We start from the raw sequence: 20,370 nt of genomic DNA on the forward strand, positions 1-20,370 counted from the left end.
AAAAAAGTATATTAGAAAGTCAAATCCAAAATTAATAGGTATCAAATTAACTAAACTGATCACGTAAGCTATATTTGGAAACACTTCAAAATACCTACTGGAAAACATTTTTTAATATAATTTTCTTTATTATTGCGTTTTTTCCTACTTCACAAACCTACCATTCAGGTTTACTTAAAAGCTTTTTTTTCCTGCCCCAAATTATTCCACAATACTGTCACAGAACCAGATGATCCAAAAAAAATGATCTCTGAACTCATAAAATATCTATATACTGTTAGGTTACATTGGTCGATTTCCTTGCAAGTACATGCATGAAATCTATAACATTCTTCAAAGTTTACCTATACTTCCTTGCAGTCCTAGATTTTCTCCATCCATGTATAATCTCAAATAAATACATTTTACAAATTAATTGGATGTTAAGACTTTTAGAATGCTTTTTTTGCAAGTGACAACTGCAACAAAAGTGGCCTAAAGTTTGTAAATATGCAAAAAACCCACAAAATCTTAAGTTATGAGAAATCTCCATTCATAAGTATCTGTCCATGTTTGTAGATAAGCATCTCATGATTTGCTATAAACTGCCTTCTTAAAAGGCTCGTGATTTTTCCCTAGTAGCTTTCATCAGTAGTGCAGCCTTTGCCTGGGCAGATTGTTCCAGATACTTCATGAAAGAACCATAGATATGCCTAATATTCTTCTGTCTCCCTTCAAAAACATTGTGGATCAGTAACTAGGGACAAAAACTTGCATAGCCTCTATGTACTACAGAGTTGTGCTGAAGAGTTTTTTTACACTCTGAGAATAAATAGTCAGCGCTACCTATCACTCAGTAGTTAACATCACCACTGAAGTCACAAAAGAAGCAGACACACCACGTGCCATTTCTAGATAGTTTCTAAGCTATGATGAACTTTTATCACCTTGATTAAATATATTCTGTATGGCCAAAAATTGAAACTTCATACATTCTGGAAAACTATAAAGTAAGTTGTATTACAACATCCAAGAGAAAAAGTGATCAAACTGCTATATGCAACCCCTTCCTTCTTCCTAAAGTAGAAAACCTAAATATAAAGTTTGATCCACTAAGAAAAAAAAACCTCAGCAAGAACTAGTAAAATTTCTTTATTTCTCTAGTAAATTTCAACAACCAAGAAACTTATAGCTTAACTTAAAAACATTTAGCTTTGAAAACTAAAGCTAATGAAAACCTAGTTACATATCAGAACTGAAAAGTAACCTTGCTAAAATGTATTTTACTGTACTAGAGAAAGTTTACTGTAATAAGTTACCATAATGTTACTGTAGATTTGTACTATACCTTGGACAATGGCCAAGAGTATCTCAGGTTCACATGTCAGTATCATCACAATAAATTACAGTAAATTCAAACTCTCTTTTTGCCTCACTGGATGTAATAATGGTTTTGAGTGTTAAATTTCATGAACACAAGGGTGCAATGCCTCATCTACCAGAAGACATGAATGATTTAACCCATTCTGCATTTCATCTGTTATCTGTACTCCAAAAATGGCAGTTATCAGTAGCTATCAACCAAGACAGCTATAATTAAGATTAAATGTCACAAAAGAAAGAAATAATAGAAAAAAATTGTTTACACTGGGATTCACTGCAGTTGAGTTGATATAAGGGTTTTTTAAATATAGATATACATACAAATTATGTAGATGTGTGTCAATTTTTATATATATGTAAACATAAGCATCTGTATGCATATATATCTATGGAGAAGTTACATGGCTGTAGTTCCCCTAAAATACATTACTTTGATATACTCTTTTGCTAATAAGATATAAACCTGTTCACTCTAATAAAGCCAGAGGCTTAGGAATACTCCCTACAAAATAATCAAAAGAAATGAAATTAATAGAACATTATTACTTGTACTAATTCTTGGTCACTTCTTTGCGGAAAAACTTCCTTCAGCGTTTGCAGCTTGGCATCTCTGCTATCTTCCTCTGTACCCTTCTTCACAGCTGGCAGCTGATCCTCACCATTTATATATGTCAGTTGGGGTACTGCATCTTCAGGCTGATCATCATCATCAGATGGGTCAGAGCTAAAATGTATGGGAGAGGAGAAAAATAATTAAAATTTACTTTCTTGGTTTACCAGAACGTTGCTGTAAACCCAAAACAACAGGATCACAAAGTGTGTCTACATACATTCAGTAACACTGAATCGGCTTGTATCCAAAGTGATACTTCCTATTCTGGACCAAAAAAAAAATTCCCATATATGATTAAGTAAAGCCTTCTGTTTGTAGTAAACACACTTCAGCTTAGTCAAGAAAAAAGGAGGAACAGGCAAGGGAAATACCATGACTTCCCCTCATATTGTGACAAAAAAGGTTACTTGTCAGTTTAGCAACAAACACCTTAATACATTTCATCTTTTCAGCTCCATGAATTATATCAAAACATCTCAAGTTTGCCTCTGTCTTGCTAGTATTTGTTTGCCCAACAGCTAAACAGATGAGGATAATCTCTTTGTAAAAACTTTTCAGGTGCAATGTCAACTCTATGTCCTAGTTCTAAGCTGCCTGAGAAAGAGAATTCAAACATTCTCATGCAGCATCTTAAATACAACAAGAATCTTCCTGAAAAAAAAAAGAGTCCTGAATTTACTGGAAGACTTACTATAGCTAATCTGCAAGAAAACCAATCTCTATATATTTTTCACAATATTCAGTTGTGCAGATAAAACTGAACATAAGCACAGGTCTTCCATCCTACTGCCCTCCAAGACACATAAAAACTTCTTTCCTGAATGGAACTTTATTGAACTATATGGAGTATGCCATTTCACAGGAACTTCACTATCAGAAAGGCTTGCCTGCAAGTGTCTCTGCATAGGTATAGGTAAAAGACTAAGAATAAAGTTAGTTTTCCTCACGATATCTTTCTTTAGCAGATGCAACAGGCAGATTGCAATACAATTCTAAAAATAAAAAAAATAGTAACATGCCACTTCTGTAGAAAATACACACTGTTTTGAGACAACCGGTCATCAAATAATCCTTTTCTCCCTATCCTGTTCTAAAGGCACATACAGCCACTTGGACCATGGTTGTGCCTCAGAGTAAAAAAAATTCCACAAAACAAAAGTTAACCCAAATTCCTCTTCAATTCACCAAGCCATCTACTTGTAAGCTTCAGAAGATGAACCCAGCATCCATTTTAAAAACACATTAGTGAAACAGCATATTAAAGTTCTATTAGAATATTTCAGATTTTCTTGTGTTGATAAGGAAAAACGTTTCTTTATAATCTGCTTTCAGAAAAGAAAATCCATCCAAACGGAAGTGGTAACACTGCAATTACTCTGTCCTCTCCTATCGGGGATTAACACCTAGATAATTGTCACCAAATCCAGAGTTGCACACATCATAAATGTTGTCCTCTCCATACAATTACATTCTTATCAAGCATGAAGAAACATTCATTTAACCCCTCAACAAATATGACTCTGACCCATAAACCTTATGTTAGAGTTTCTACTTTTTTTTTTTCCAATAGAGTGACAGTGATGTCTGGTACTGTAGCTTGCACTTCCCTTCAGCAAAGACGTGCTTTCTGCTCTGAACTTTCTGTGTTCTAGTTTATCACTTATAAGTGAGGCTGGCATACTCTGCAAAAAGAAAGAAATTCACCTAGCATTTTGGGAGCAGGGAGGGCAGGGGGTAACATATGCACTAAAACATTCATCCTGAATGTTATCACTGAACATATGAAAGATACGGTGGTTATCAAGGGGAGTCAACACGGCTTCACCAAGGGGAAATCCTGTTTAACCAACCTGATAGCCTTCTATGAGTGCATAACTGGCTGGCTAGATGAGGGGAGAGCAGTGGATATCATCTACCTTGACTTCAGCAAGGCTTTTGACACTGTCTCCCATAACATCCTCAACAGAAAGCTCAGGCAGTGTGCCTTGGATGAGTGGACAGTGAGGTAGATCAAGAGCTGGCTAAATGACACAGCCCAGAGGGTGGTGATCAATGGCACAGAATCAAGTTGGAAGCCTGTGGCCGGTGGAGTTCCAAAGGGATTGATTCTGGGGCCGGTCTTGTTCAACATCTTCATCAACGACCTGGATGAGGGGACAGAGTGTACCCTCAGCAAGTTCACTGATGACACCAAACTGGGAGGACTGGCTGATTCCCCAGAAGGCTGTGCTGCCATTCAGCGGGATCTTGACCAGCTTGAGAGTTGGGCAGAGAGGAACCTCATGAGGTTCAACAGGGACAAGTGCAGAGTCCTGCACCTGGGAGGAACAACCCCCTGCACCAGTACAGGCTGGGGGTCGAACTGCTGAAGAGCAGCTCTGCAGAGAGAGACCTGGAAGTCCTGATTAATAATAAGCTAAATATGAGCCAGCAATGTGCCCTCATGGCCAAGAAGGCCAATGGCATCCTGGGATGCATCAAGAGTGTGGCCAGCAGGTCAAGGGAGGTTCCTGTCCCCCTCTACTCTGCCCTGGTGAGGCCTCATCTGGAGTACTGTGTCCCATTCTGGGCTCCTCAGCTCAAGAGGGACTGGGAAGTGCTGGAGAGAGTCCAGCACAGGGCCACCAAGATGATCAGGGGACTGGAACATCTTTCATATGAGGAAAGGCTGCGGGAACTGGGGCTGTTTAGTCTGGAGAAGAGAAGACCGAGGGGGGATGTCATTAATATTTACAAATATATAAATGGTGAGTGTCAGGAGGTTGGAGCGTTCCTTTTTTTGTATTGTATCTAACAACAGGACAAGGGGTAATGGGATGAAGCTGGAACACAAAAAGTTCCATTTAAACATAAGGAAAACCTACTTTACTGTGAGGGTTAGGGAGCCCTGGCACAGGCTGCCCAGAGGGGTTGTGGAGTCTCCTTCCTTGGAGGTCTTCAAGACCCGCCTGGACGTGTTCCTATGTGACCTGATTTAGGGGAACCTGCTTCTGCAGGGGGATGGACTAGATGATCTCTAAAGGTCCCTTCCAACCCCTACCATTCTAAAAAGAAGAAATTAAAAAAAAACCAAAAAACCCATAAACCCATAGAGTGCAGAGATACTCAACTGATTGATTCTGTTCAAATCCAGGCTAAATTCATCACGAGCCAGAGCTCAGACACCCAGCCAGATTCAAGTTACCTCCTGCCATCCCCTCAACTCATTTACTAATTCAACCAGAACACAACTTGTGAGACAGCTTAATGGGTTCAGTACACCTTCATTAGTACCTGAGCCAACACACTGTGCCAAAGTGTGGAGCCCTGGGCTGCCTGGTACATTAAGAGATCAGCAGCTCTGTAGGAATGATGGAGAGCAGAGCACAAGAAGATACAGCTTGCCTTCATCTGTCCTACTAGGAACCACTTTGCTGTCTGTATCTCACTCCCAGTGACAGGAATATAGTCTAGAAATAGCAAGTTGTAATTCTGCAAGTTGGATCCTGCACAGCTTATCAGTGTTGGCTCCACATGGTACAAAACTGCTTGTACTGTTTCCAGATGGGGTTGATCTCAGAAGCAGTGTAACAGCACTGCACACAAGCCAACTCAGGGCAGGCAATCAGCTTGCCATCTCTGTATCCTTACACAATCTACAACCTAAACCACTGACAAACAACTACTAAATTTTCTTTTTTTTCCCTTATGAAGTAATTGTGTAAGATGAAACTTCAGGAACAACACATTGAAAGAAAAAAATAAAGAATTTCAGATAAGAGCAGCAGGGCAAGGCATTATTTCATTTCTGCTGACAATCTCCAGCAACTCTATGCTTTGTGCAAGGACTGAAAATTTGACAAGAAACTATGCCTGTTAACATTGCTATTCCTATAAAAGTTTTCTGCAAATTAGTTAAGGCAGACTACCAAAACAAAAAAAGCACATTAAGCCATCTTGCTTTTCTTAGCACAACAACATTGAAGGAGTACAATTACCACATTTTGGTCACACAGACCTAACTAGCAAGTAATTAATGGCAGGGGTTTCTCTAAACCATTCCAAGTGGTTGAATGAGGTGTCTGTCTACATCTTATCTCTTCTGCATTCTCAATGCTGCCCTTTTAGCACCCATGCAAGTGATACTTGCAGCTTTTTCAAAAACAAACTTCCAAATCATTAAAACATTTTCACTAAGCATAGCAAACACATAATGCAACTTAACTTTAGCTCAGGAACTCCTATACTACACACTGAAGCTCTACTTGCTTCCATGTCCACCATGGTATAACAAAAAAACCCCACCCAAAGTCATAAAACAAGTTTAAATCAATCACGATATAGTTTAAAACAAACAAAGCAAGTATTTTATAGTTAAGCTTTCAGGGCCCATTAAACAGATTTCAGGGAGGCAAATGCACAATTGTATAACAAACACCACAGAACTTCTCCCCGATAAGCATCTTCTCTGAGAAAATGGCTTAAGAGCTAGATTCTTCTCCCCTGGAAATCCAATAAAGTTTCATTTGGAGCAGGTAAGTCACAAACTGTTAAACCAGAACCTAGTCTCTGATTTTCAGTTCAGTTCAGTATTTCAATTTAGAACATCACATCAGGTTGCACAAACATTACAGAAAACTGGCTTAAAACATACATTACAACCACATCTCTCCTTGGAGTCCTGTTTTCTTTCAGAGCACTGAAGTTTCCTGGTTCATCCTCACTGTCTGAAGATGCATCTAGGAACTGCACCCATCTTCGATGTTTGAAATAAGACTGTTTCCTTGCTCTCTTGGCTTCAGGAGTTTCTGGGACGGTAGAGTACTCTGCAAGTCATTTCAACAGGAGAAAAGATAGGAGACAATGACTTATAGCTTATTACTTCAAATATTTATCTGTACTTAGAGAATCAGATTTCTATTATTCCTTCCTTATACCTTTTGCATGGAAAATTCCTGTAAGTCGTATTCTTTTTTAGTGTGTAAAATGTACTACTTAAAGTGGCAACTTAGCTGGCAAAAGATCCTCATCCCTCTTCCATCAAACAAGTAATTTTTATACCACAAAGTTTAAGAGATCATGTATTTTAGGTTAATAACTACTTAAATACAGTATTGTTTTATGAAAAATTAATACTCAGCAAAATACTCTGAACTACTTCCAGGCTGATCAGGACACAGATAGAATCATGGTGGTGTACCTGATGTCTGATTAATGATCTGTTTATCTTGAAAGTTTTTCAGAAAGCAAATATCAGTGTTATACTGCAGAAAACTAGGAAGCTGCACCAAAGAACTTGACAGGTAAATTGCAACTCCAATAGAGACAGAATCTATTTAGCATAATGTGGAAAAGACTGGCTACAGTTGATTCTTAAAAAGGAAACTTAGTATATGGAAGGATGCTTTATGTTATGTATGAAGCATCAGGATACACAAAAACTATATATAATCAGAATACATCACTGTGAAGACATCTCACGAAGCATATACCACCTTCATTGACATTTGTGAAATTGACTAACTATGCACACATTAGCATGTGTTAACTTTTCAATTCTGAACATGCTTGTAAGACAACCAAAGACATAAGGAGCCAGTCTATTCATAAAAATGCTGAATTACTCATGAATAATGCATGGCCAAGTCCTTCAATGCCAGCTACACCTGAAACACTCATGCACATACCTAGATATGGGAAACAGGACCACACAGAGATATCTACACAAAATCTGACACACAAAACAGGTCCTGACCCTGAAGGGGAAAACAGATTAGAAACACTGTAAAACAAAATCAAAACGCCTACACTTTATTGGACTTTTCGCATTGGCACTCTTTCATCACAGTACCAGATACAGCTAAGAAACTCTACATGCACATATTCTGTGTTTCAGGGTGGTTCTACCTAAAACTCTGATGCTCCCATATAAGTTGGTAAATAGAGTAATTCTGTTCAAGGCAAGAGGAATTATGTCTCCAGGGGCACATGACTGAAGAGAGGAAGAATAACACATGGAACAGAGAATGTCATATCTGCAGAAAGCCTTTTCTGTATGAAAGTAATCTTGCACAAAATAAATTTGAAATAACTTGCTGTTGCAGCATTTGATGGAAACAAAGACAGATCCTAAAATTATAAGCAATTTGTTGACACAAGAAACTACCAGCTGATACTGCCTTTGAAAGGGAAAAGTTCTCAAACTAAAACAATGGTACCAAATATTGCGTAGCACACTACTGAAAAGAACTTGAAAGTGGAGCTTAACACTGGTTAAAGCCATGGGAGTGAGCATAACTCAAACTTCTTTAATATCCATGAGGACATGTAAATAAAGGTTCAATGACAGTTCATAAAAAGCAATCATTGAAGCCTTAAGCCTTCAGACAACCTTAGTTATGCATAGGAAAAAAAATCTTATGGAAACCATGAAACTCACTTCTAACCAGCCACTAGCCCCCCTCGGTTTGGAAACAAAGGAGCAAGAGAGAAAAGTCAATAATTATCATCTCAGCTTTTAAATCACAAAAGAACATCAGGCTGACAGAGAGTTAGTTACAACAAGAACTGTCTTGTTTCTGCATCCTGCTTCAGTAGAGAAACTTGCATTTTGATTTCCACCTGAAAACCTCTATAATCCGGCATTTCTGTCTTTCTCATTGACCAGGTTTAATAAGAAAGGGTTTGTCTGTCTGACATACCAAAGAAGCATCTGTTTCCCAGGTGACTGGCAAGCTTTACCTCCTATCTGCTGCTATCATCCATCCCGGGCTTACATCTCTGGTTCAGAACCAAGGACACACTAACATTGGCTACCTTCTGCTCTCCTCCTGGCTGATCAGGACAAAGGTCTGATGGCAGCACACATCCCTCCAGTCAGCAGCCCTAAGACACCCAGCCCACCCAAGATGAAGCCTCAGTCTCTTCACTTGCTGGCACCAGAGTCCAAGAGCTCCCAGGGCCCATATCCCAACTCTGGTTGTTGGCATAGTTTCCCAGACACACAAACTACAAGTCACTCCCCTCCTCTCAAGCTGCTCCATGCACAAATGAGCGACACAAACCCTCTTGTTCCTCCTTGGTTTCCCAGGCTGCTTCACCTGCTTGCTAGTTTGGCTCCTGGTACGCCTATTCCCTCCACAGAGGTGGCAGAGGAGGGTGGTCACCACCAGACACACAGACCTCTGTGCACCACATTGGCTATCACTTGATTTTCCACTCCAGATGCTGGCACCAAAACACATGGGCCCTGTGACCCCTGGTCCTCACTCCAGCTGTTGGCATTTAGACCTCCAGGTGCACAGAGCAGATTCCACTCACCCAGGAAACTAGCTAGAAGACAGCTTTAACATGAGGACAGGACTCACTACACTAACCACAAACAGAGCATGGCCAGACAAGCAGGCTGACTTATCTATGTGTAACTGATCACTGTTATCCTCTTATCCCTCTATTTTGCCCACACTTATTCCTCTTCAAACCATTCTGAAACCTTTCCTTCCCCATCTTCAGTTCCTTCCAACATCATATAGCAAGTTTTGTACAAACCTAAAAAGCTCTTCCTTGTATCTCATGAATCCCATACTCCCAAAGGTAGCAACTCTCCTCAGTCTGAACCGTGCCCTGCTGTTGGCAATGGGCATCAGCATCAACTCATGAGGCTGATGGCCCTCCTCTGACAGGCCTGGGAGAAGCCAGGGCAGGGGCCATTCCTCCCATTGGGTTATTCAGGTCACCCACTAGCCACGATACAAAGACAAACCTTTTACCCTGTGATATGACACAACAAATCACATGTCTGGCATTGAAGAAATGGGCTACCCACTGTTGACCGAATGTGATTTACATTGTAAAAAGGTGGGTGAGAACATAGAGCAAGAGAGAACAAGTAGAAGAGACCCCAACATCGGAGAAAGATTAGCTACGGTTTATTAAAAGTCTCAGTGAAGGTGAACAGATAGTAACATACTCTCTGATTCAGAGTGGTGGATGAGAGAAAAAAAAAAACAACAGAACTCCACACTCATTCCCTACAACAAAGTGTTTTCAATCCCAAATAAGAAAACAGACCAAAGCAATTACATAGAGAAGGCCCTGGAGAATCAGCTACAAAACTCACTGTCAGTGTGAGTCCTCGTATGGATTTTACATTCTCGTAACACATATACAGTATTATGGGCATTCCCCATAAAAGCACTGATCCTTTCTTAAAACTCATGTGCCTATAATCCAAACACCAATAATGCTTTCTCAGTTGCTAATTCTGGAACCGTAACTTCATCCAGAAGTAAAGGTAGTTTCTTCTGCCTCCATTCACTAATGCAGAAACTTGAGTCAAGTTGCCACAGAACCTAATGCCAGCTCTCAATGCTCGCAAAGACTACACATGGGAGAAGCTAGAATAAACTCATTTGATAATCAAATGCAGAAATGACCTATATGATGTCCAAGTCCTTCGTTCTGTGTTAAAAGGCCTCAATTTCAACTGAGTTATTGTAAAAATCTACACCTTTTCTATCACTTTTAAAGCACAATAAAGATTATGGGAATGCTTTTTAGATTTGCAAAGCCCCTTCCTACATTTACATGTTTATGGCTAAAAATTAATAATTATAAAGCAGTAACATACTGTCCTAACACAGTCCTCCCTACAATCAAGACCAACATGTTGGCAGTAGAAAGTTCCTCAGCAATATCTACTCATATCTGTCCACATTTGGTAAGAGACATATTGTCTTTGATGCAGTTGCTTTGCTTCATCTGAAAACCATGTAAGTTTTAAGATGAGTATAGAAGGAGAGCAAGAGGGACTTTTGGGAAGACTATGAAAAGATAAGTTGCCGGGACAGTGCTCAAAAAAAAGCAACATTTCCTTCTTTCCCTCTTCCACGGAACACAATCCCTTATTAATGTCTCTGAGTGTGTGCATGGGAAGAGAGTAGAAATTACATATGTAACAAGGAATTCTCATATTTAGACCAAATTATAGCCTTGTAGAATAGTTACAGAATTGGCACTGCATGAAACTATTGGAGGCAGAATTTCCTGCGTATAGGTAATCAAAAAGGACACTTAAGGAATGTCTGTAATCATAAGACCAGTGTTTAAGACCAGAAATAAGAAAACACAGAAGTATCCCTAACTGGAGATTTAAACAGCAAAACCGACAGACATCTCACAACAACTGATTTTTGCTATTCAAAGAGACTCTGCAAATAACTGGGTCAAACTGTATAGGCAGACAGTGTCAAGTTATCATAGAATGGTAGAGGTTGGAACAGACCTTTAGAGATCATCTAATCCAATCCCAATTATAGATGAAGGTACTCAAAAGCAACTGTTTTCATAACATTAAAGCAAATATTGGCTAGATCAGTCAGTAAAACACACAGCTTCAACTGATCTTTCACAAGCTTCACCTTGAAGTCTTGTTTATTTAAAAAAAAAATCCTACTACAGTCTTTCAGGAAGCATATATCTAGTGCAGAGCCATAATACATGCCCTATAATTCTAAATATAACTGCCTACACAAACCATACATCATGTTCTGAGGAAGCCAGCCTCTTCTTTCCCAAAGAAAAACAAAACTGAGGTAATACATGTAGGCTTACCACATTTACTAACGTTGTACTAGTAGTCTCCAAAGAAAAGTAATTTTTACCTAGTTTTGGACAGCAGTATCAAATGCATTCTACTTCAATCTACAAGTTAATTAATATTCCATTTTCAAAGGAAACTCTAATATCTGTTAAAATAATCCTAAATATCAGTCTTAGAGACTCTAAGGTGCTTCTCAAAGAGACTGTTTTAAAAATGATCAAGACACGACTTATCTGAACAGTACTGAGAATTTGAACAAAATCAGCCATTAATTCATAGAATGGTAGGGGTTGAAATTACTGGATTATATATAGTAGCTTAATTTCATCTACAACCTTGATTTAAATTAATTGTGGAAGCCTTGTAAGCATGCTTTCTGAATACTAATCTCAGTTTCAAATTAATGATTGTAATTATTCTAATTTGTATAGGTCTAATACAGTTCTGATCCATTTCTACAGTTGGAATAATTTCATTATCCTAGAACACCAGGCTATTTACATAATTAAAAAGATCTAATAGAAATTTAAGAAAGTAGCCTCACTCTTTTCTTAACAGACACCAAATGTGTGTATTTAGTAAACACTACTATTTCAGAAGTATTAAGTTACTCCAGCACATTTTTCAAGCTCTTTAGAGAGATGTCTTTCAGATATAATTTGATAATTGCCCTCTAACTGATTTCTACTCCTCAGTTAAGTGATGTTCAGAATCACCACCTATAGCTTCACTGCTAAGAACACAGTGTTGGGGGGGGGGGGCAGGGGGAACAACAAAAAACCCAATTTAGCTAAAAGGATATTGGTATTCATAACAATAGACATAATTTGACTGTTTTTTCCAAGATTAATGAAATTAAAACAGTCATATCTTTGTTAGATGCAGATTTCAGGATGCTTGATGAAACAGAAATCTAAAGTTTCCATTCCTTAAGGAAAACGTCTGATTTTAAAATTCTTTTTACATACACAACACGATTAGACGATTACAAATGAAATAAGAAAAAAAAAAAGCCATCAGCTATTTAAGAAGCTTTTTGTTTGCAAAAGTGACAAAAAGAACATTCTCCTCCTGTTTCCCTAGGTACCTGTGAATCCACTGTGTTTTTCTTCAGAGGAAACACAAGGGATTGTTGTCCTTACATGATTCACTGAGCATCAGGACAAGATATTTTTAGTTAACTTGGTGTAAACTGCTTCTTAAACAGAAGAAATCAATACTTTGTCTTAAGTATTTAGCAGTAGAGAGAGCACACTATGCCATAAACTGGTCATCTCTGTACCTTTTCATGACAATACAAGAAACTTAAAACAGACAGCCGTTTTGGGGTTTTTTTTGACCCAAAGCAAGAATACTTCTTTCTTCCTATTGTTAATTTGGAAACAAGGGTAGACATCTGCTAATCAAATTTAGTCTCCTCTTTTACATTTAAGTGTCTCATGTCCTATGTTAACTTTTATAGAGGTATAAAGTGTTATTTGATTTTTAAATGGTTAGTTCTTTTAACTGAGTATGCAAATAAATGGAAAAAGTCACCAAACCACTCCATCTTCTTTAAACACTCAATATCTGTGAAAGATGAAGCACCATGTAGATGCAAAGCAATAATAATTACATCTTAATTTTAAATGTTGATGAGCACCCAAGTTCTACCCCGGCATCTGTGTCAACAGACTCTTAAGTCAGCCACTTCTTGTACTTTTGTTCGCACTTTCACACTACTTTCTTTTACTAGCAGCTACCATCATCTTCTACTAGTTTTCATCCCAATTACTTAGCCTTCCACAACTGTTCCTCCTTTAGGCCGCCCTCCATTTTTCCTTCTATTACCTCATTTCTAAACTCATACCTCTAAATTGGATATTACATTCCTACTCCTCCTACTCCTTTAAAATATAAGAGAGCCCAGTTTGAAAAACAGCACACTTCGAAATTTATTGGCCTCAGTAGTTATGGACTACGCACATGCTTCCAACTGGCAAAGTCAAGTCCACCAGCAGATTAACAGAAAACATAAAATATTAAAATAAACCTCAAAGACAAATAATCCGCAAAACAAGCAGCATGATCCACTACTTCATATTTGTGTTCACAGTTCAAGAAGGGTACCTACATGCAGTAACTCCCTACACTGCACAAGACAGCGATCTATCACAAACAGGAAGATGACACCTGCACTTCCAAAGTGCACTTCCTCACTTTTCCACTTAATCCATTACAAAGTGCACACATCCAGAAGCCACGACTAACAGTTGCTTGCTTCTTATGTTAAGTTCTCCTTGCCAACAAAACACTCTCTCTGCCAGTGGACAGGCATGCTACTGAACTCCAGACTGGCAACCCACAAGCCAAGGTTTACAGTCTTAATATTTTTCTTTAAACCTAAAGCACAGATGGATATTAGTAATGCATTAGTAATAATGCAGACATGAGAGCACTCCAGTCAACTGAAAGCAAAATTCATGGAAGAGTAAATATCAATCTGCTACAATATTGATTTGGCTCACCTTTAAAAGAGGAACTCCTCCTTGCACATGAAAGGCTCTCTGTTATTGCATAGATAAGGTACTGTGATAAACTAACTGCCTTTCACCAAGGGAAAGTTGTATGCAAAACAAGTGCAAATAAACAAAACCAACTGATATTGTGGCTCCATTAATGGCTAAACACATAGTCAAAGTCTGTCTCCAATAACATTTCTATCTTGACATCCATATCGGAAGTCATATATCCGAAATGTGTAAAACCATCAGCAACAAGCTCTTCTTACATCTTTGGTAACAGAAAAGCTACTGCTGAATGTAATTATGCAGTCGATGGCCCTTACCATTGTTATTAGCATTAACTGATGAATCCAAACAGAACAGAAACATCCTGTCTAGTGTATCAGCCAAACAAGCCAATAAGTTACTTCACAAGCAACTTTTTCACATTTCTATGAAAGCCACAAGCTACTGCCAGAATAGGAGACAAATGCTGCTACAAAAACCATTAATGTAATCAGCTTGTGAGAATCACCAGCAGGTTTCTCAGCTCTTTACAGAACAAGGCCTAACTAAAAAAAGAACAACTCCTTTCTTTCCAGTGTTTTCTGTGACATTCCACACTGCACTACCCTTCCAGTCTAGTGAAAAAGTTAGTTCTATGTAGTACTGCAATTATAAGAAAACTAAGAGGTTGGTGGTTTTTTTCTTTGAAAACCCTGTTGCACTATATTTGTGTAAGAGAAATACCAATAAAGATAAACAATAAACAGAAAATGTAACAAACTTTTAAACATTTAAATTGTAGCTTGTTTATTCATTCAGGAAAATAATTTCATCTTTCATTACCAGAAGATTTACAACTTCACTGTAAATGCACAGGTCCAACTAGAGCAAACATTATTGCAAAAACAAGAATACTTTTGTGGAAATTACAGTACAACGTGTGCACAGAAAAGCACATTTGTAGAACAAGCAAAGAGAAGAAATAAAGCCACACCAAGGGATGACAGTTATTTTATTTCTGGAAGCATACTTGCACTGTTTTTACGTTACATGCAAAATACCTGACTCACCTGATATCTCTGTCGCATCCGAACCTGGAGTATCTGGCCTGCTGCCATCTGTAGCTTCATCCTCATCCCCTCCAGCAGCATCACCCACGGCAGCACAGTTAGCTGCCTGCACCTGGGCTGCCGAGGCAGACGCGGTTTCCTGCTCCGCTTTCCTCCTCCTCTCAAAGCGGAAGCGATCCAAGTTGTAGAGGCTCATGCTCCTCACCTATCGCTCCTGCCTGCAGGGGAGAAGCCGGGCTCGACCGGGCAGCTTCTGCAAGAAGAGTCAAGAAAAGACGGCACAACTCGTCAGACACAGCCCAAGGAAACATCGGCCAAGCGACCAGCAGGCTCCATCGACCGAGCGCCTGGAGCGCGCATCCTGTTCCCAGGGAAACGGGAACCCGATGATGCTGTCGGGCGGTGGTCCTGTCAGGTGGCCACTGCCCGCCCCACGCAGGCCCCGACCCGACCCGACTCGACTCTCCCCATCCCCCTACACCCTGCGGCAGCCTGCGCCCTCCGGCTCCGCCGACGCGCCCCTCACGCACCTGCCGCGCGCCGTAGCCGGCACCAGCGAGAGGCCGCGGGCAGGCAAAAGAGGGAGCGGCAGTCACAACGGGCCGGCCCCCGAGACGCCCGGCTGCGGCTGCCGCGGCACGAAGAGAGGGACTGGCAGGAGGCAGCGCGGGCGGTGGGGAGCACAACACTCCCCGATGGCGGCAGCACGGGCCCGCTCCCTTCTGACGGGATGCGCGGTGGCGGCGGCGCCTGGTTATTACGTCACCGTCTCCCCACCAATCACCTCGCTAGGCTAGAGCGCGCGGGCGCCTGCGCTTTCGCGCCTTTTCTCTGCTGAGAGGCGGGCGTCGGCCCCTTCCCTGTGCGTTGAGCTTGGCGGCGGCACCGGCCCCACCGCGAGCCCCAGCAGCGGCCGCAGCAGCTGAGGGCCGCCTCGGCCCTCGGGGTGCATGAAGGTCTCACATCCGCATGTGGGCGGTGGCGGGACCTGCGCCTCATTTCGGGGGCTGGCCTTCACTACTGCCTCACGCACGTTCTCTGCCACCGTGACAAAGTGAATTAGCCGCACTGCATTTGCGGCGGCGCGTGAATGCCATTTTGATACCAAATTATTGTGTAGTCTGCTTCTACCACCACCACACGATTTCTCCACCCCCAAGTTGTAAAGTTTAGGTCGGAGCCTGTGAAAAGTGTGCTATAAAAGCGCTGGAACCATAACCAAGGGTTTAGGGCTGTTTTCAGCCTTGGTTCGCCAGCATGCTTTTTGAGGTTGTGCCCTTCTGGCAAGATAGATGCAAAACTGCTGCCTGATGGAATTTCAGTTGGTGCCATGTGGCAGCAAGGAGTGAACAGCATTGTCTGTGGAGGCAAAGGCCTCTCAGATGAGCTTGCATTGCACTTAGAATGTTGCCAGGGCTGAAAAGTTGTCCTTAAATACTGTTAGCAGCAGAGAACTACTGAAACTGCCTTTACATATCTGTCCTTCTAGCCACCTGTGAAAGCAAGTGCTTCAGGCTTGGCAGAAATGAATAAATATTACAGTAGGGAGTCAGATGCAGCAGCTATTCAAAACACTCTGAAGAGGCTGTGCTGGCAAACAGAAAAATAGAAAAAAAAAAAATCCAAGCCACTTGCCCATCCATTGTGCCAGCTCTGTAGCACTGGGCTCACAGAGAGCTCCTTCACTACTGATGTCATTTGCCCTTGAAATTGCAGTAGCCTAAACTCCCATGTTGTGCTGTAATATCAGCATTACCTACTAACCAAGCTGCATGGAGGCAGGGCTGACTGTGTTTGACAAACTTGCTAGAGCCTGAAAATTGGAGGCGATCCAGGTATTTTCGGAAATGCCACCTACACACATATTACCTCTACCTGGAAATATGTTTTTCTCAAAATTAGTTTCTATGACCTGTAGTCAGCAAATCTAGGTTTTGGCTACCTCATATTAAATCATCATCATCATCATCGTTAAAGTTGGGTTTCTGAAGGGGTCTCTCATGGAAGTTGTTTGGTACTCCCTTTGTCACTCTGCCTTTTACAACACAACATGGTGCTTGACAGTTGCGTTCGCCAAGCACAAGCAAACAGTTGAGCTCGCTTGTGCTTTATTCCAGTTCTCCAGTTTTCCATCAGAGAAAAGGCAAAGAAAAGTGGTACGGTCTTCAAAGTGCTTTTACATCTTGCACATTTAAGAGGCAAATTCATCTGTCATCATTATCAGTAGCATCTCCTCTTACTCCAGCCTCAGAGCTGCAGCAGAAGTTTGCCATTTTGGTCTTCACTATAGCAAGCAAATAAAATTGAACAGGCAGATAAGCATTGAAGTCCAAAAGAATTTAGAGGAACCCCATTACAAATCAAGCTTCACTGAAGATTTCTTGCCCCTAAATCAATTCTTCATCTAATATTTAGATAGCAGATGAGATCAGATTGATTAGAAGCTGCATTGTGTTAATCCCAAATCCAAAAAGTAAGAAAAAGAATCCTGACAAGACTTAGAATGCTCTTTCCATGGGAAGAGGATCACAGAATTACAGAATGGTGTGGGTTGGAAGAAACCTCTAAAGATCATCTTGTCCAGCCCTCCTGCTAAAGCACGTCCAGCTAGATCAGGTCTCACAGGAACACATCCAAGCAGATTTTGAAAACCTCCAGAGAAGGAGACTCCACAACGTCCCTGGGCAGCGTATGCCAGTGTTTTGTCACTCTTACAGTAAAGAAGTTTTTCCTTAAGTTTAAGTGGAACTTTTTGTGTTCCAGCTGTTGTCGATTACTCCTAATCCTGTCAATGGACACTACAGAAAAAAATGTGTTGTGCTATCCTCTTGATATACACCTTTCAAATACTTGCAGGTATTTACGAGGTCCTCTCTCAGTCTCCTCCCAGGTCCTGCAGCCTTTCCTTATAAGAAAGATGCTCCAATCCCCTGACCATCTGGCTGGCCCTGCACTGGACTCTCTAACAAAATACATGTGTGACAGATGTTAAGCCATACTACTAGGAGGACACAGTCAAACTGTGGTGAATGTACAGAGATAGACTGTGAAGCTGATAAGCTGAAAGAGTAATAGAAGAGGTAAGAAAAATGAAACTGGAGAAAGCAAATGTAAAGGGGAGTATATACTTAGGTCAGTCTGTATTTGTGACTCAACAAGGCAATCAGGACCACCAGTCTCAGGGGAAAAAAGAAAAAAAAAAGCATGAATTCCACAACTTAGGAGAGAAAGCAAGTACAAGCCAAGAAGACAGGAAAAATGAAAGGGATTAAATTCAACACTCCAGAACATGTCAGATTTTTAAAACATTATGTTAACAGGAATTAGCATGAACCTAGAAATTGCTGCAGCAGATTATTTCAGTTCTTTACAGTGCTTTGAACTTGAAAAGACTAAGTAATTGGTAGATACTAGCATTATTAACAAGCTATCTTGAATTCCTGGCAAGCAAGGCAGGCACAAAGTCTTTTTTGACGTGCTAATGACACTGGTTAGACAGCTTGTGCTTACTGGAGAACTGACAGATTGCTGTCTACTATTGTTTTGAAGGCTGATTTGTGAGAAGTTTTTTTTTGGAGGATGATAGTAAAAATTTGAAAAGAATCTATTTATATACAGAATTGCTTTACATGCAGCATTAGAGCTGTTGAATTTGCCTTGTTTTTACTTAAGCTTCAGTTTTGTTGCTGTGCCAGTGGTAAAGAGGAGCATACCAGATGGTATGTGGGCCTTCTGAGATAATTGTTACGTTTTATAGAGCAGTGATATATCATAATGGCCCAAACACCAACAGGAGCAAAAGAAAACAAAAATATCAGATTGATTCTTTTTGAAATTGGTGCAACTTGATTTTGCATTGTCTTCAGTAGAAATAAATTCAGTTTTAAGGGCTTGATAATAGAAGTTAAAGTGTGTCGAAATAACAGAATGTTGCATTTTCTGTTACATTTTACAATTGACAAGGTATAGGAGGCCCTGCTCTGGCAGAGGGGTTGGACTAAATGATCTTTTGAGGTCCTTTACAACCCTTGAGATTCTATGATACTGTGATTAGTAAAATTGTTCATTAGTAAGCAAAAGCCAAGACAAAATGTGTCTATAGCCATTCCTAATAAGTCTCATTTGTTTCATCTTTGATTTGTGCCTTTATTGTGCACTGTCGTTTCAAGGAATATTGGTACAGGTGCTGTTTTGTATTAAAAAAAAGGTGAAGGTGGAAAGCTACATTAACTGCAGTGTGAGAATGCACCCCAATTTTATGGTGGTATAAAATCAGCAATGTCTGTGAACATAAATAGATCCTCATTGCACATCTGTTGGAGCTTGCTCTCAAATATTGTATAGGATTAGTGGGAAGAGTTTCTGCTTTGTTATAAATTGTGAGCAACAAGATGAGCTGTCATATGCAGATAGGCCTGTACTTGGTCATAAATGTGAAGAAGAAAAAAGGAAAAAATGTAATGAAATAAAATGTTAAAACTAGTTCAGCTGCAGTTGTACGTAGTACATGACGTAGCTGTAGCAACCTCACCAGATCTAAATACATGACTATCCAAACTATTTTAATGTGTGAGCTGCACAGTGGTTACAGAGTAAGGCCTCAGGTCGGAACTGTGCCAGAGCTCTCTTTTCTCTCTTACCCAAGGGGGTGTTTCTTTTTATTGTGTATTGAATAGGCAGCTTATTCTATTCAGCAGACAATAGAAAAAGAACACCCTTTGGGGAAGAGTAAGAGGGTAAGACTGTTTTTGTAATATGACTGATTTTGTATTGGTATTATTTTACATGAGTCTTGTTTTTTTTGTGTCTGAAGATACTTTAAAAGTGTCTACTGTAGTTTATGTTTACTAGGGAAATGTTATTCCAGTGTTGTTTTTTCCTTACCTGAGGTCATTTGAGATAGTTTTATTTCACAAGTAATCTTAGATAAAGTAAATATATTTTTATTTGACTTGTGAAAAAATAAATGCATTTTAGTTATGTTAGTTTCTTCCATGTCTCTGCAGTTATCAATTGCTTTTTTTGGTTCTATATGTATTTGTTGAGAAAACAAGAGACAGAAAAACTGACTGTAGAATTTAGGACATTGTGCTTATTACCCTATATATTCACTTGGGCAGATGCTACCTCAGAAATCATGCTAAACATCTTTTAAAAACTGTCTGGCTTTCAAATGACTATTTGTTGACAGAAGCTGTGCCTCTATGATACTCTCACTGATTTTTTTTTTTTTTTTTTATATTTTGAGTCTTATTG

General features: G+C 39.9%; 1 protein-coding gene across 1 annotated transcript in view; it reads right to left on the reverse strand.

The window, feature by feature from the left end:
• Positions 1 to 15,848, reverse strand: part of SMARCAD1 (SWI/SNF-related, matrix-associated actin-dependent regulator of chromatin, subfamily a, containing DEAD/H box 1) — a 47,251-nt gene extending 31,403 nt beyond the window's left edge. The window contains exons 1-4 of the mRNA XM_061993550.1: positions 15,645 to 15,848; positions 15,115 to 15,367; positions 6,609 to 6,780; positions 1,909 to 2,086 (exon numbers count right to left, since the gene is read on the reverse strand). Coding sequence (XP_061849534.1) covers positions 1,909 to 2,086; positions 6,609 to 6,780; positions 15,115 to 15,310 — 546 coding nt within the window. The 5' untranslated portion in view covers positions 15,311 to 15,367; positions 15,645 to 15,848. The remainder of the gene's footprint in view (positions 1 to 1,908; positions 2,087 to 6,608; positions 6,781 to 15,114; positions 15,368 to 15,644) is intronic.
• Between the last annotated feature and the right edge of the window lie 4,522 nt (positions 15,849 to 20,370).

The sequence above is a fragment of the Colius striatus genome, chromosome 3 (assembly GCF_028858725.1).
Source record: "Colius striatus isolate bColStr4 chromosome 3, bColStr4.1.hap1, whole genome shotgun sequence".
In the NCBI taxonomy this organism is placed as follows: domain Eukaryota; kingdom Metazoa; phylum Chordata; class Aves; order Coliiformes; family Coliidae; genus Colius; species Colius striatus.